Source organism: Netta rufina (assembly GCF_964035555.1).
Source record: "Netta rufina genome assembly, chromosome: 2".
NCBI lineage: Eukaryota > Metazoa > Chordata > Aves > Anseriformes > Anatidae > Netta > Netta rufina.
This window is the reverse complement of record NC_140124.1, coordinates 1,609,084-1,621,420: the sequence shown is the minus strand read 5'-3', so window position 1 is coordinate 1,621,420 and position 12,337 is coordinate 1,609,084. Positions and strand designations below refer to the sequence as shown.

General features: G+C 43.2%; 1 protein-coding gene across 2 annotated transcripts in view; it reads left to right on the top strand.

The window, feature by feature from the left end:
- The window catches only part of PTH1R (parathyroid hormone 1 receptor), a gene marked incomplete at both ends in the record, with an annotated part of 113,629 nt that overhangs the window by 67,581 nt on the left and 33,711 nt on the right, over positions 1–12,337 (top strand). Inside the window, 2 exons of one of the 2 annotated variants that reach the window (XM_084282956.1) lie at positions 10,153–10,263; positions 12,040–12,158. In XM_084282956.1, coding sequence (XP_084139082.1) covers positions 10,153–10,263; positions 12,040–12,158 — 230 coding nt within the window. Of the gene's footprint in view, positions 1–10,152; positions 10,264–12,039; positions 12,159–12,337 lie in introns of those variants that run through there. The other variant, XM_084282957.1, reaches the window with a different exon arrangement.

Below are 12,337 nucleotides of genomic sequence, written 5' to 3'. Positions count from 1 at the left end.
CATGTCTAACCCCCATTCTGACAGTGGCAGGGACCAAGAAGCATCAGGGTGAAGCACGGATTCAACGGGGATTTCTGGAGAGTGGGAACATATGTCTATTTCTCATGTGAGTGCAAGCAAGGTTGATGGTCCAAAGGAAAGACTTAGCAAACAAAGGTTTAAAAAGAAAGAGATAATATAAACTTCCTTCAACAGTAACAAAATGCTATTTATCTGTAAAAGCTTCAAATTTCTTTATTTTCCCCCTAAAAATGTTACCTTTCATTCGTTTTAAGCTAACTAGTAGAGGGTGAGTCCCCCCCTTCCCTCCTAGCACAGACCACGTCAGCAGTGCCCTCTTCCCCAGCTCACGCCCCCAGGAATATCTCTGAGCTTGAGGACTTGCTGTGGACCCCTGCTGAATGGGGCTGACATGGGCACAGCCTCGTGTGGACCTCTGCCAGTCCAGCGTGCTTCTGCACAGTCCTGCCTCAGGATATGTTTCTCGTCTGCCACTTTTAGCTAATGGATACCCAGAAAATTAAAAACAAAACAACAACAACAACAAAAAAAGGAAAAAAAAAAAAAAAAAAAAAAGGAAAAAAAATCTGTCCCCACAAGCATTTGGCTTCCTTTCTTCTTTTCTCTCTTTTTTCTCCCCCTTTTTTTTTTTTCTTTAAATTTAGTTTCTAGATGAAAGCCTTTCAGAAAGAACAGGAAACCCTAAAATTTCTCATCTACGTACATAAATATTAGATTTCAGCCATGGTGGGCAGCCTGATGCCACCCCAAAGTTAAACCTGGAAGGGGATGAAGTGAAATTCCCAGCCATAAGCCATCAGACCTGATTTTTTTTTCGCCCATGAATTAAAAGTCTGTCTTTCCCTGGTTTGGAAGAGGAGATGGGACATTTTGTGGGGGAAGAGAGATTTTTACACAAACCTGTTATTAGCAAAGGCCATCGGCAGTCCTTTCTCGGAGTCCTAGGTGTTGCAGCTTGCCTCAAAATGGCTTGTTTTTTTAATAAATAAACCTATTTGCTAGGGAGAGGGGTTATTTTTAGTTGAGAAGCCGTGTGTTTTTACCCAAGGTATGTGGATTGCCTGCCTGAGTTTATTGCTCCATTGTCCCTAAAGGACCCATGCCCAAGCCCAGGAAATCTCTGGGCTTGCAGAAGCTCAGAATCTGCTCTTGGCTCTCTTCCCAGAGGCTCAAGCCCTATCCCTGGTCATCCATCCTGCCAGGGTGTCCTCAGAGGTAGGGAGCAGCCTCAGGTGCCCTTGAAGCCAAGGGATATGAAAGCATTCAGGGCACTCAAGATTTGCCTGAACACCCCAGACCTCCACAAACCTCACATCTCCTCCTGCTCTTTTAGCTTCTCCCTGTCTGTGGACTCTCAGTCCTCACAGCTCAGCGAGTCTGGACCACAGCTGTGGTACAAATGTTGCCCCCCAGACAACCTCGCCATCCCCTTTTAGCATGCTCCCCACGCAGTTTCAACCTGGGACAACCTTCACTGCCCCTGTGGACACTATTTACAGACTAGTATCAGCCAGAAGAATTTTCCATATGGCAGCACATACAACACTGTTCTTCTTGGGTATGCAAAATGAGGATTTCAAATGGATATGAGCCATGCTGGGCTTACAGGGCATGAAAACAGGCTATGGTCTTCTGGATGGAGTGGTATAGGTATAATCAGTGAGTCTTGGTCAAGACTGGGTTTCTCATTGTGTCTGTTCTAGAATAGGTCAAAAGAGAACAGAAGACCTATGGAGAGATGTGTTCTCCCACCCCAACCCTCTGCTACAGCTATTCATGTCAGCAGGCTGTGATGGCTAGCAAGGGCTTGTAGCTCTTCACAGCTAGCTTGTGCTCATGCCTGAGTTATAGCTAGCAAGAGAAGAAATATTGAGAGTTGGCCTCTACCTGCAGATGTTTATGGGCCAAAGCCTTCTATTCCCACTGAAAAATGTCTTCTTAGCAGAGTTATAGGTCTTGCAATGCACAGGAGGATCAAGTATCAGGAGTTATGATAGGAGTAAATGGTCCATGTGTGCATGGAGAGGGGTAAATAACAATACACAGAAACAGCTGCAGTTCAGTACTTGTTACTGCACTTATTTCTACAGTTATTTTTAATGATTTATAAGACCAGCACTATCAGCTTGCAGATGGAGATTTAGAGGGTTTTGGAAGAACTGCACACAGCTGAATGAGGAAAGGAGGGTGCTTTGGCTAAGCAGGGCCAGTGCTGTCATGTTGGGTGCTACCACAGAGGCTGCTGAAGGTGGCAGTTTGAGTTTTGGATTGGCAGGGGACAGGCAGCATGGGAAATGGGCTAGTGATGTCGTGGCAGCCATCCCTCCAGATCTGTGTCCTGTTAGCAGTTGTCTGGTAGCATTCATAAGCTTGTGGTTTTCCCATTCTGCCTGAGGGAGAGGAAAGACATGGTGTGACAAGAAGTAGGCCCTAGCCCCTCTCATCTCTCCCCTTTGAAGCCCGTTTCCTCTAGGACTGAGCATGCAAGAGGTGTTCTACTAATTGAAGACCAGTAAAGGTCTTTGGGGATTTACATCCACCCTTCGCCTCTCCTCCCACTCATGTTGCCCATGCACACCCCCAGGTCTTTGTGGATGCACACACTGACACAGGGCAGACACCCTTCTGCACACATAGGCACTGGCACATCTATACATAGACAAACACACGCACACATGCTCTGACAGCCAGGTCTGGAACATGTCTGCAGCACCAAACAACCTCTGCAGAGCCGCTGTCCCTCCAAGCCTCTCTTTCTCCCGCTCCTGTCCCAAAATGCTGGGTCATTTTTTCGGTTGCTCCTCCCTGCCTGTTTCCAATCCACCAAATGTCCTTCCCGTAATAGAGTGACCACAATTGCACACCGTATTCCAAATGTGGTCTCCCTGGTGCCTCGCATGGTGCCAGAAGAAGTCGGTCTGATTTATATTCCATACCCCTAGATAAACACCTCGAGACCATGTTTGCATTTATCCAGCTGCCAAGCAGCTTCACAGATGGTTTTAATGTGTTCTCCACATGCATGTACCGCTTGCATAGGGCTCAGAATTGAGACTGGGGGGGAAGGACAGGGGGAGGAGGCAAGGGAAATGTGACAGGCAAGGGAGAATAGCCCTCAGTGCACCCCGGGGATGCGGCCTGAGGAATGAGCAGGCATGGCCTGAAAGCACCTCTCCCTCCCTCCCTCCTCCACTTGAGCAACCTGCAGTGTGCTGGGAATACTGACGGGGCTCAGGTGTGCAAGCAGAGATGAAGAAAGGGGTTGTGTAGAGCAAACCAAGAGATGCATGTGCCTTTTCACCAAGCACGGTGAGTGGCCTTTCTGCCTTCAAAAGCCAAGTCCTGCAGCAGTGGTATCAAACAGAGCATTTGCTTGCTGCATCCTGAATAGCTTATTGGTTTGCACTAATGAAGACGATTTCCGTGCAATGAGATTTCAGCCCTCAAGGACTAAGGAGAGCTGTAAGGCACATCTGTTCTAAAACTACAGTAATATGTGTAACTATAACCTCTCTGTAGTATGGTGCTGCTGTAAGGGAGTATTCACGACAGTCCAACCACCTGGAATGGTTATGCTATAACGGTAAGCTTCAGACACCACAGGCAATGAGGCACAACTCCTGGAAGGTTTTACAGGGTAGCCTTAGAAGATGGGCAAAGACAGACTATAATAAAATGGCATGGAGATGCAGAGAAATAAAACAGAGTTGTGACTTATACTTGCCCAGTGTCATGAGATTTATTGTGGAGGACCACATCTTTCAGTGCCTTTCACTGAGGTGCTGGTAGCTTTGGGTTAGACAGTGAACTGATGAATGTTTGGGGAAGTAACCCCATTTCAATGATCCTGAAATGTTGTCATTAAATCAGCAAATGTAAACATATATTTAAGAAATGTGTAATATTAGGTCCCACCTTCACCATGCAAAAAAGAACCTACTAAGAATAATAAGACCAAGAAGTTTTGACAACTAAAGTGAGCAGTTTTGGTGATGGTATGGACACGAGGAAGAACTTAGATTAAACAGGATTTGAATGTATGAGGCCTCAAGTGAGCTGGAGAGATGGTCTGAGGAGCAAAGTAAAAAAGTCATAAGGGAAATGCATCAGGAAACTGGAGGTGAGGTTTACAGTGAAATAGTGAAAGAAAGAGAGGCTGAGCTTTTCTGCAGTTTAGCTTCTCTTGAGGAAGTGGTGAGCTGGGAATCTTAAATCCAGGAGATGAGGGCATAAAAAGTACTTATAGGAGGGGCTGTGTTGGCATCTTTGTACATACAAAGTTGTTGCACCCAAGTGTTGCAGCATCCATTCTATGTAATCAGAAGCCACCTTAACACCATTTAGGGACACAAAACCTGTTGTTCTTTCCAGAGTTCTTATCCCGAACAAGATCATCTGAAGGGCAGAAGCTCTGTCTTAATTTCCAGGATGAGCTTTGTTCACTGCCAGTTTGCACATGCTTATTTGTGCATCTTCTCTCACTTTCAGAGCTCATCTCCATTCATAAGGCTTACCAACAGGATAAGAAAAACTTTCTAATTCTTTGTTTTTTTTTTTTATTTTATTTTATTTTATTTTATTTTATTTTATTTTCCTTCAGAGCCAGCAGCAAATTCTTCCACTCTACCAGTCCTTCCTCATTGCTGGAAGAATTTCTTTCTGTTTCTCTTTGCCAAAGGAATTTACAAACTTTTCCCCAGAGAGGCTATTTTCTTTGACACTAGCAAGGACATCTCAGGACCTGTGAAGCCTCCTCTAGCAAATTACAGCAGAATGAAGAAGCAGAATATACCTTAGGAGACAAAGCTTTGATTCCAGCCTCAGCAGTTGACTTCTACTGATCTCGCTGTGGTAGCTTTGTAGTCTAAGAGTCTAGGCAGAGAACACAGGCTTGAATATGTGTTTGTTAGTGGCCAAAATCCAGTGAGTGAAAGCAATATCCCTCTCCAGCCCTGGTGGCAATAGAGACCACAGGACTTCCAGCCAAAGCAGGTTGCCCCATGAGCATCTCTTCCTTTTGAGACAATCACACAGGATATCATTTGGATCCAGCAAGCTACTTAAAAAGGTGGGTTTTCTTAATCCATTTTAAGAGCTTAGGTTTTTTGCCTGGTGGCGAATTCAGAAACTCTTCAAACACAGAGCCCAGCCCTGTTCTGCTACAGGTGACAGAGGCTGAAATCATGGAGGGTGAGGGAACAGTCCCAACATCATTTCTGTTTGAATGTGCAGCCTCCAAGAAAAACCACTGCTCCTCACTTCCTCCACAAGGACAATCATTGTGTCTCCCTGAACTCATATCAAACCAGAGGAATTGAAAGAAAGACACTAGGATGAAGCATCTGTAAAGACTCCAGAGAACAAAAAAGTCTTACTTTACTCCCAGCCACTCACGATGTCATGCACAAGCACTGAAGTTGTTGGTGATGTCCTGCAAACATAAGAATCTCTGGTGCCTTTCCTCCCTTCTCTGTCTCCATTCTTAAGTTACAGCTACAGCTCTGAATGCAAAGGAGCTTTTCCCATTTACATACACGCCTGAAACACAAGCCATATCCTCCATCCATCATTGCCCAAATGACTGATACACATCCAAGACACTTAGGATGTGGGATATGTATGAGATTTACTTGTTTTCTTAAAGTTTATGCATTCCTTTTGACTTACATCTTCAGTGAATTCTACTATTTCTTCCAAGGAAATAAATGTTTAGCATTCCCAGTTCACTTGGAACATGCAACCTATTTTCCCAAAGCTGCCCACTTGCATTGATCCAAACAGCATATTTGAACCCTCAAACTATTTTTCACCAAAAAAAGGAATTTGTCAAGAGCTCAACATTTACAACAAACAGGATTCCTTCTGATGATCTGGGCTTCTAAACATTAACAGTGTCTCAGGAGAGCCTTACTTATTTTTAGCATGGCAAAAGCATGTTACTTGCAGGTGTTGGATCTTAAAATAATAGTAATAATAATAATAATAATTAATAATAATAATAATGACAGCTTTAAAGGTTATGACAACTATAAAGGTTATAAAATTTATATATATATATTTATGTATAGTCATCAGGAAAACTTGTCAGCTTGTGGATTTTTATATTGTTTTCCTGAATCTCCTCACCATTTTTCAGATTTTTTCTTGTAATTCAATGTAGATTTGTTTTGAGAAATGACCAGGAGAAAAGGAACACAGCAGGAAGGAGCCAAGTTACTAGTAGTGTTAATATTTTTCTAAACCAAGAAAAAACATTTGGAGGAAGCATTTGGGAAAACAGAAAAACAAAAAGTCTTGTTTGGATTCCAGCACAATACCAATGGAATATGTGGTACCTTTCGTCTCCATTTCATCACCAGCTCTGTTGCTAAATGATCTCTAGACTGAGCAAAACAGAGGAAAGTTAGAGGCAGAAGATGCAGAATTTAGTCTCAATTGCTCCCGATTATCACACCAGTGGTCTGAAGCAAAATTTATTGTAAAGGTGTCTGCTGTGCAGACCAGAGAGACAGTGAGGTGATGGTGGCAGGAAAGGATGTGGTGGAGCTCTCTACGAATCATCACTCCCAGAGAAATTTGCAGGAAGGAAATGACAAATGAGATTTCTTACCCCTCTTTTGAATTTGGCTGAAATGAGTTTTCAAAGCACGGAGCTGGGAGGGAGAAGCAGTGGAGGATGAAGAGTTGGAGAAGAGGTTTAAGATGTTTGTGCCATAACAGTTCATAATAGTGGCAACAGATTCATTTGCAATTTTGGGGGGTAAAAGATGGTTTCTGAAGATTGAGTCCCATGAGATCCTTGATGGCTTTAAAAATCAGTTCCATGGGTGAATGCATAGAAGCACTAGAAGATTTCAGATGCACCAAGATATGCCAGAGATGATATTTTTTCAGATTTCTGGGGCAGCTGGTGGTTCCCCAGATTGTCCACGTGATAAAACAGCCATCCACCAGGGTCCCAATGCCAGTTTGAACCATGTTTCCTGCGCAGCACCTTCAACCCTCTGCTTCTGTGGGGGTTGACAGTAGGGAATAAAGAACCAAAAGTAAATAATTTCATATTTTTTTTATCCAGAAAGTATCAGTTTTCCTTTGCATTTGTCCATATGCAAGTGTGTGAGGGGGGTATGTTTACGAAATGGGGAAGGAGTACCACCAGACACTTTTTCAAATTAACATTTTCTGGACAAAAATTGCTGTGCTATATTTAATGAAACTGTTCACGAGTGAGGGCTGAACTTTGCAAGTCATTCTGAACACATTAGAAAAGTAAAAGGACTTCCAGAGCAGTCATTTAGATCACTGTTTTTCCTCTCCTCATTGTTGCTTCTCCATAGTGTTCGTTTTAAAATCTACCCAAATTTATTTATTTTGTAAGATGAATTATTTTATTTTAATCAAGAGCACTTTAAGGGCTAAATGAAATCTTTATTTATTTTCTTGTCTGCAGAAAGAACTCAGAAGCAATAACATCTTGACCTAATCCAAATTTTGTGGAGCATTTTTTTCCTTTTTCTTTTGATCTTTAGAGAGAACTAAAAAAAAAATAAATAAACTATTTTTCATGGTGTAAGTTATCCTGCAACACAATGAGCCAAATGGCAGGGCTTACGCAGTTTTCATGAATAGGAAATCTAGTATTAATCTTCCTCTAATGTGACTCAGAGCAGAGATCATGCAATAAACTTCTTCCTCCTTTTTATCACACCGATGCCAAGGAATTCTAGTTCCTCTTCCCCCACTCCTAGTAAATGCTTTAAAAGATAGAGGGTGATTAGTCTGGTCCTTTTCATTAACACTAAATGAAAGATAAGGAATCGGCTGTTAAATTATGAGCTTTTCTGATGTTTTTCATGTCCAAAAATGCCAGCAAAGTGAATTGATCACTGTCATCTCTGACCCTGAAGGGCACCACACCAGCTAAAGGTTTTTAAAGCAAACCTGGATTCTTATTTAATCTTGTGAAAGCACATGCATTATAAAGGATAAATTACTGTTCGGTTGAAATATTACTAAAGCACCAGCTTTGATATTAATGAAACACTCTGAGATCTTGACCATGCTTATCATTTCTTTGCTAGTGGAGCTCTTTTGCAGATAAGAGCAGGCTGTTCCGTTTTATTTTGATTCTCATGTAATTTTTCTCTGTCAGGCACTTTATATGCCTCTGATAAACTCCTTTTTGTGGACTGCCATTGGTACAGAGCCCAGGGGCTCTGTAAAGTGAAAAGTGGAGCTGGAGCAGATTCACCAGTGATTGGTTTTCACTTCAAATATGCTACTGTGGCTGGATTTTAACTGGTGGTTAATACAGCCCAAATGAAATGAGTACGCAAGCACTAGGTTAAATTTGGGGCATAGTCCTCCCAGACTCCTCAGGGATGGGAAACAGCCCACGTTGAACCACACGTCAGCATGGGAACATGCTCCCTCATGGGAATGGGAGCTTAGGAATAAAAGCTTCAGGAAAGGGGCGACCAACAAGCTGGAAGGATTTGGCTTCCTTCTACTTAAAGTAGTCTTGAACACAGGGTCATTTCCCACAGCTTTCTAGCAGCCTAAAGGTTGTCTTGGCCCTTCAAATATGGGCAAGTGGTGGCATTGTCCCATGCACACCAAATACATCAGTGCTGCTCTCTCAGCTGTTTCAGAAGCCAGTGACAAACCCCACGGGGGGCAGACTCCCTCCTGACTCCTCTCAGCCCACCTGCTCAACAGGGCACTCTGCAGGATTGCCCAGGACCTCTATTAGTGAAGAGAGAAGCAAAGTTTCTCATGATTTCCAAGTGATAGAAGACCTGCTTAATTACTTCTCAAGTTCCAGCAAACTGCGAAATGAGAATTAAAGTACTTTAAATACTCATACACATACTCATCAATTTTTAGAAAAGTAGGTGTAAAAGGGCTTTTTTCTCGGTTTGTGCCTCTCCTTTTCCTTGCACTAAGCACATAAATCAGATTTCTGAAAGTAACTATCATATGCAGAAGGAAGAAGGAGACCTCCTGGGGGGAGACAGGGTTTCTCCTTCAAGTGTACATGTATTTTAGCTTTCTTCATGGAACAAAAGGTATAACAAAAATGATTTAAAGAAAAATCCACTAACAACCATCCCACCACTCCATTCCCAAAAAGTTAGGAAGTAGCACTTAGCCTTTCAAAGTGGTACCACAGAGAGCTCCCAGGATATTCTTCACCTGCCCGTTCTCTTTCTGCTCATTTTGTGAAAATTGGTAACTGAGCAGGAAGAAACACAAACTAGGCAGAAACACAAAAAGGCAGAAACACAAACTAGTGAGAAAGCAAGGGGAAAAGCTGGGAAAATTCAACCTTTCTATGCTGTGCTTGGCAGCAGGCAGAGGACGGTCAATCAGCATGTGTACACTGCCAGGCAATTAGCATGGGCACAGCTCCAAATCAATCAGTGCATGGCCTGCATCTTGCCCCATGATGACATCCTAGGGAAACAGGGGTAAAGGGAAGATCAGGCTAATGGAGTTAAAATCGGGCAAGCAAACCCATCTGAGAAAGCAGCAAAACATTGTGGTGCAGCACAGCACAGGCTGATGCAAAAGATAAGTAAAGATGATAGCTGAATTTGCATTGATGGTCTCTAGGAATGAAATCACAACCAATCTTATCTGTGGGAATGAGTGCCTTTCAGGGAGGCCTGAAGTGCTTGGGATGAGCCTCACAATAATGTAGCCCCAACATAATTTATCTCCTTGATATGGAACTGTAGTCCAGGCTCAAACCTGTGCTGCCACACAAAGCCTACACCCAGCCAAGCTCCCTTGGCCACCTCCAGGTTGCCCATAAGTCTGCTGAGTCCTGAGTGCTCAAGTCCTCCTGTTCTCCACTCTGCTCTCCTGCTCCATTTCTGTTCTTTTCCAGCTCACAGGTAAAAGCAAGCTTCCAGAATCACAGAACCAGAGAACAGCTTGGGTTGGAAGGGACTTTAAAGTTTATCTCATTCCATCCCCCTGCCATGGTCAGGGACGCTACCCACCAGATCCCAAGAGCAGCGTTGGCAGCTTTTTCATGGACAGCCCTTTCAAAACTCTGGGTCTGAGGGATTAATGTCACCTCTGCAGGTCGAGTGACTCCTTTTTATGTTTGTTTCTCTTCTACAGATGGCTTTTGTCTTCCTGAGTGGGATGGCATTGTCTGCTGGCCGGAAGGCGTGCCGGGCAAAGTGGTGGCTATGCCATGTCCTGAGTACATCTACGACTTCAATCACAAAGGTAGGTGTTGTCCTCAGCATCAGCACAGCCTGGAAATCTACAGCAAGGCGAGACCTGGTAGTCAGAGAATTAGAAATCCTTTGTAACATCCTTTGCTTATCACATGGTGACTCCCATCTATGCAGAGGAGTCAACAAACAAGGAGTAAAGACAATTTATTTTATTTTATTTTATTTTTATTTTATTTTTTTATTTTATTTTTTTTATTTTATTTTATTTTATTTTATTTTATTTTATTCTATTCTATTCTATTCTATTCTATTTTTTTTTTATTTTATTTTTTATTTTATTTTATGTTGAGAGAAAAAGAAAAGCACTATTTTAACATAAAAATATCCCAAATTTCCCACCTGCCAAATCCAGACTGCAATGGCTGGTAACTACAACTAGATAGTCCTGGGGTGTCTCAAACCCACATCTGTTTGCTGCAACAAATTTTCTGCAGCAATGGAAATCTACAAGATATCCTCCCGATTTGTATTCTTCACTCCACCAGTTTGTTGCTTCTAACCCCTGCTCTCTGTCCAGACCCCTACGGTGGCTATCTGAGAGCAGCGCTGGTAACCAGAACATGTGAATTCCTCCCTATCTCACTTTCCCTCAGGCAGCACATTTCTTGGCTTGCTTCTGGTGCCACAAAGTCTGTGCATGTTTTTAGAAGCAATTGAAGCACACTCGCCCCTCAGAGTATTTTCAAAGCTAGCGTATTCTCTTTTCTCAGGCAAAGCTGTGCACCCAAAGCCTATGAAATTAGAGAATTAAGATTATATGTTCCCAGCAGAGCACTGCTGCTGTTTTCAGAAAACAAGTAATTATATTTCCACGCACTCTGGTTGCACATAGCCTGCTCTGCCTTTTCTATAAGAGACTGAGCTGAGCCAGTTTAACCCTTGACAGATGTCCTCTCTTGGAGACCCCACGCACGTAGATTTCATGTGAGGAGCCAGGAGGAACAGGTGATCCATCCCTTTTTCTTCCACAACCCAGCAGGACATGGATTACCCACCTCATTGGCATCCACTGGTCAAGTCACACAGGATGGAGGTCATAGAAAGACTCATGGAAGCAGATATCTCTACAAACTGTCCTTCTGTAGTCACTGGACAGATTACAGAATCACAGAATTGTAGGGGTTGGAAGGGACTTGAAGAGACCATTGGGTCCAACACACAAAGATGGATCTCTTGATTGGTCTCATCCCCATTAACTGTAATAGGATTTTTTTACACACAGTCCATGCAGTTGTGCCCCCACACACATCTGAACATGGATGTTTCCGTCTGTAAGCTGAATCCCGAAATGAACTCATGCCTCCTCCCCTTTCCCCATCATCATGAGAAGGGGAGCCATAGAAAACCCTACCTTAAGATGGACTCAGTCAGTAAAGTTAAGAGTGGCATACTAAAGATCACTAGTTTGTCTTTGTGGGTTTTTGTTTGTTTGTTTGTTTGTTCTTGTTTTGTTTGTTTATTTTTTTGTTTTGTTTTGTAGAGAGAGTTGCAGCTCTGAGAATGATTTTGTGCTTTGGAACTTTTTGCATTTTCTCCCCTTTGTTTTAGAACCAATATCTTGATCTAAACTAGGTGCAACTTCTTATTAGCTGCCTGGGGTTTCTCAGTCAGAAAACTAATGAGGTTGCAAAGGAGATGGGAACTGTGTTCTTGCAGCTGAGCTTCAAAGCTGGCAAGAGGCATTGTGGTTGATGGTATGCACCCTTGGAAGAGGTTCTCCTGCTCTACCACCCTCATTTACACTCTCCCTCATTTCTCTCTCCAGGCCACGCTTATCGCCGGTGTGACCTGAATGGAAGCTGGGAGCTGGTCCCAGGCAACAACCGCACCTGGGCAAACTACAGCGAATGTGCCAAGTTCCTCACCAACGAGACGAGGGAAAGGGTAGGCAATTGCATTGGGGCACGGGGCATGGGGTTAGCCCCTCATCCAGGGCTAGCTTAAGGAGCACAGTCTCACTTAAAACCCTTGATGAGCTCTAGTTTACTGCCTCCTGTTGGAGACTGCATCCAAGCTTGCCAAAGCCACATCTTTGTTTTGATGGGAATTAGTAGAATGGGAAA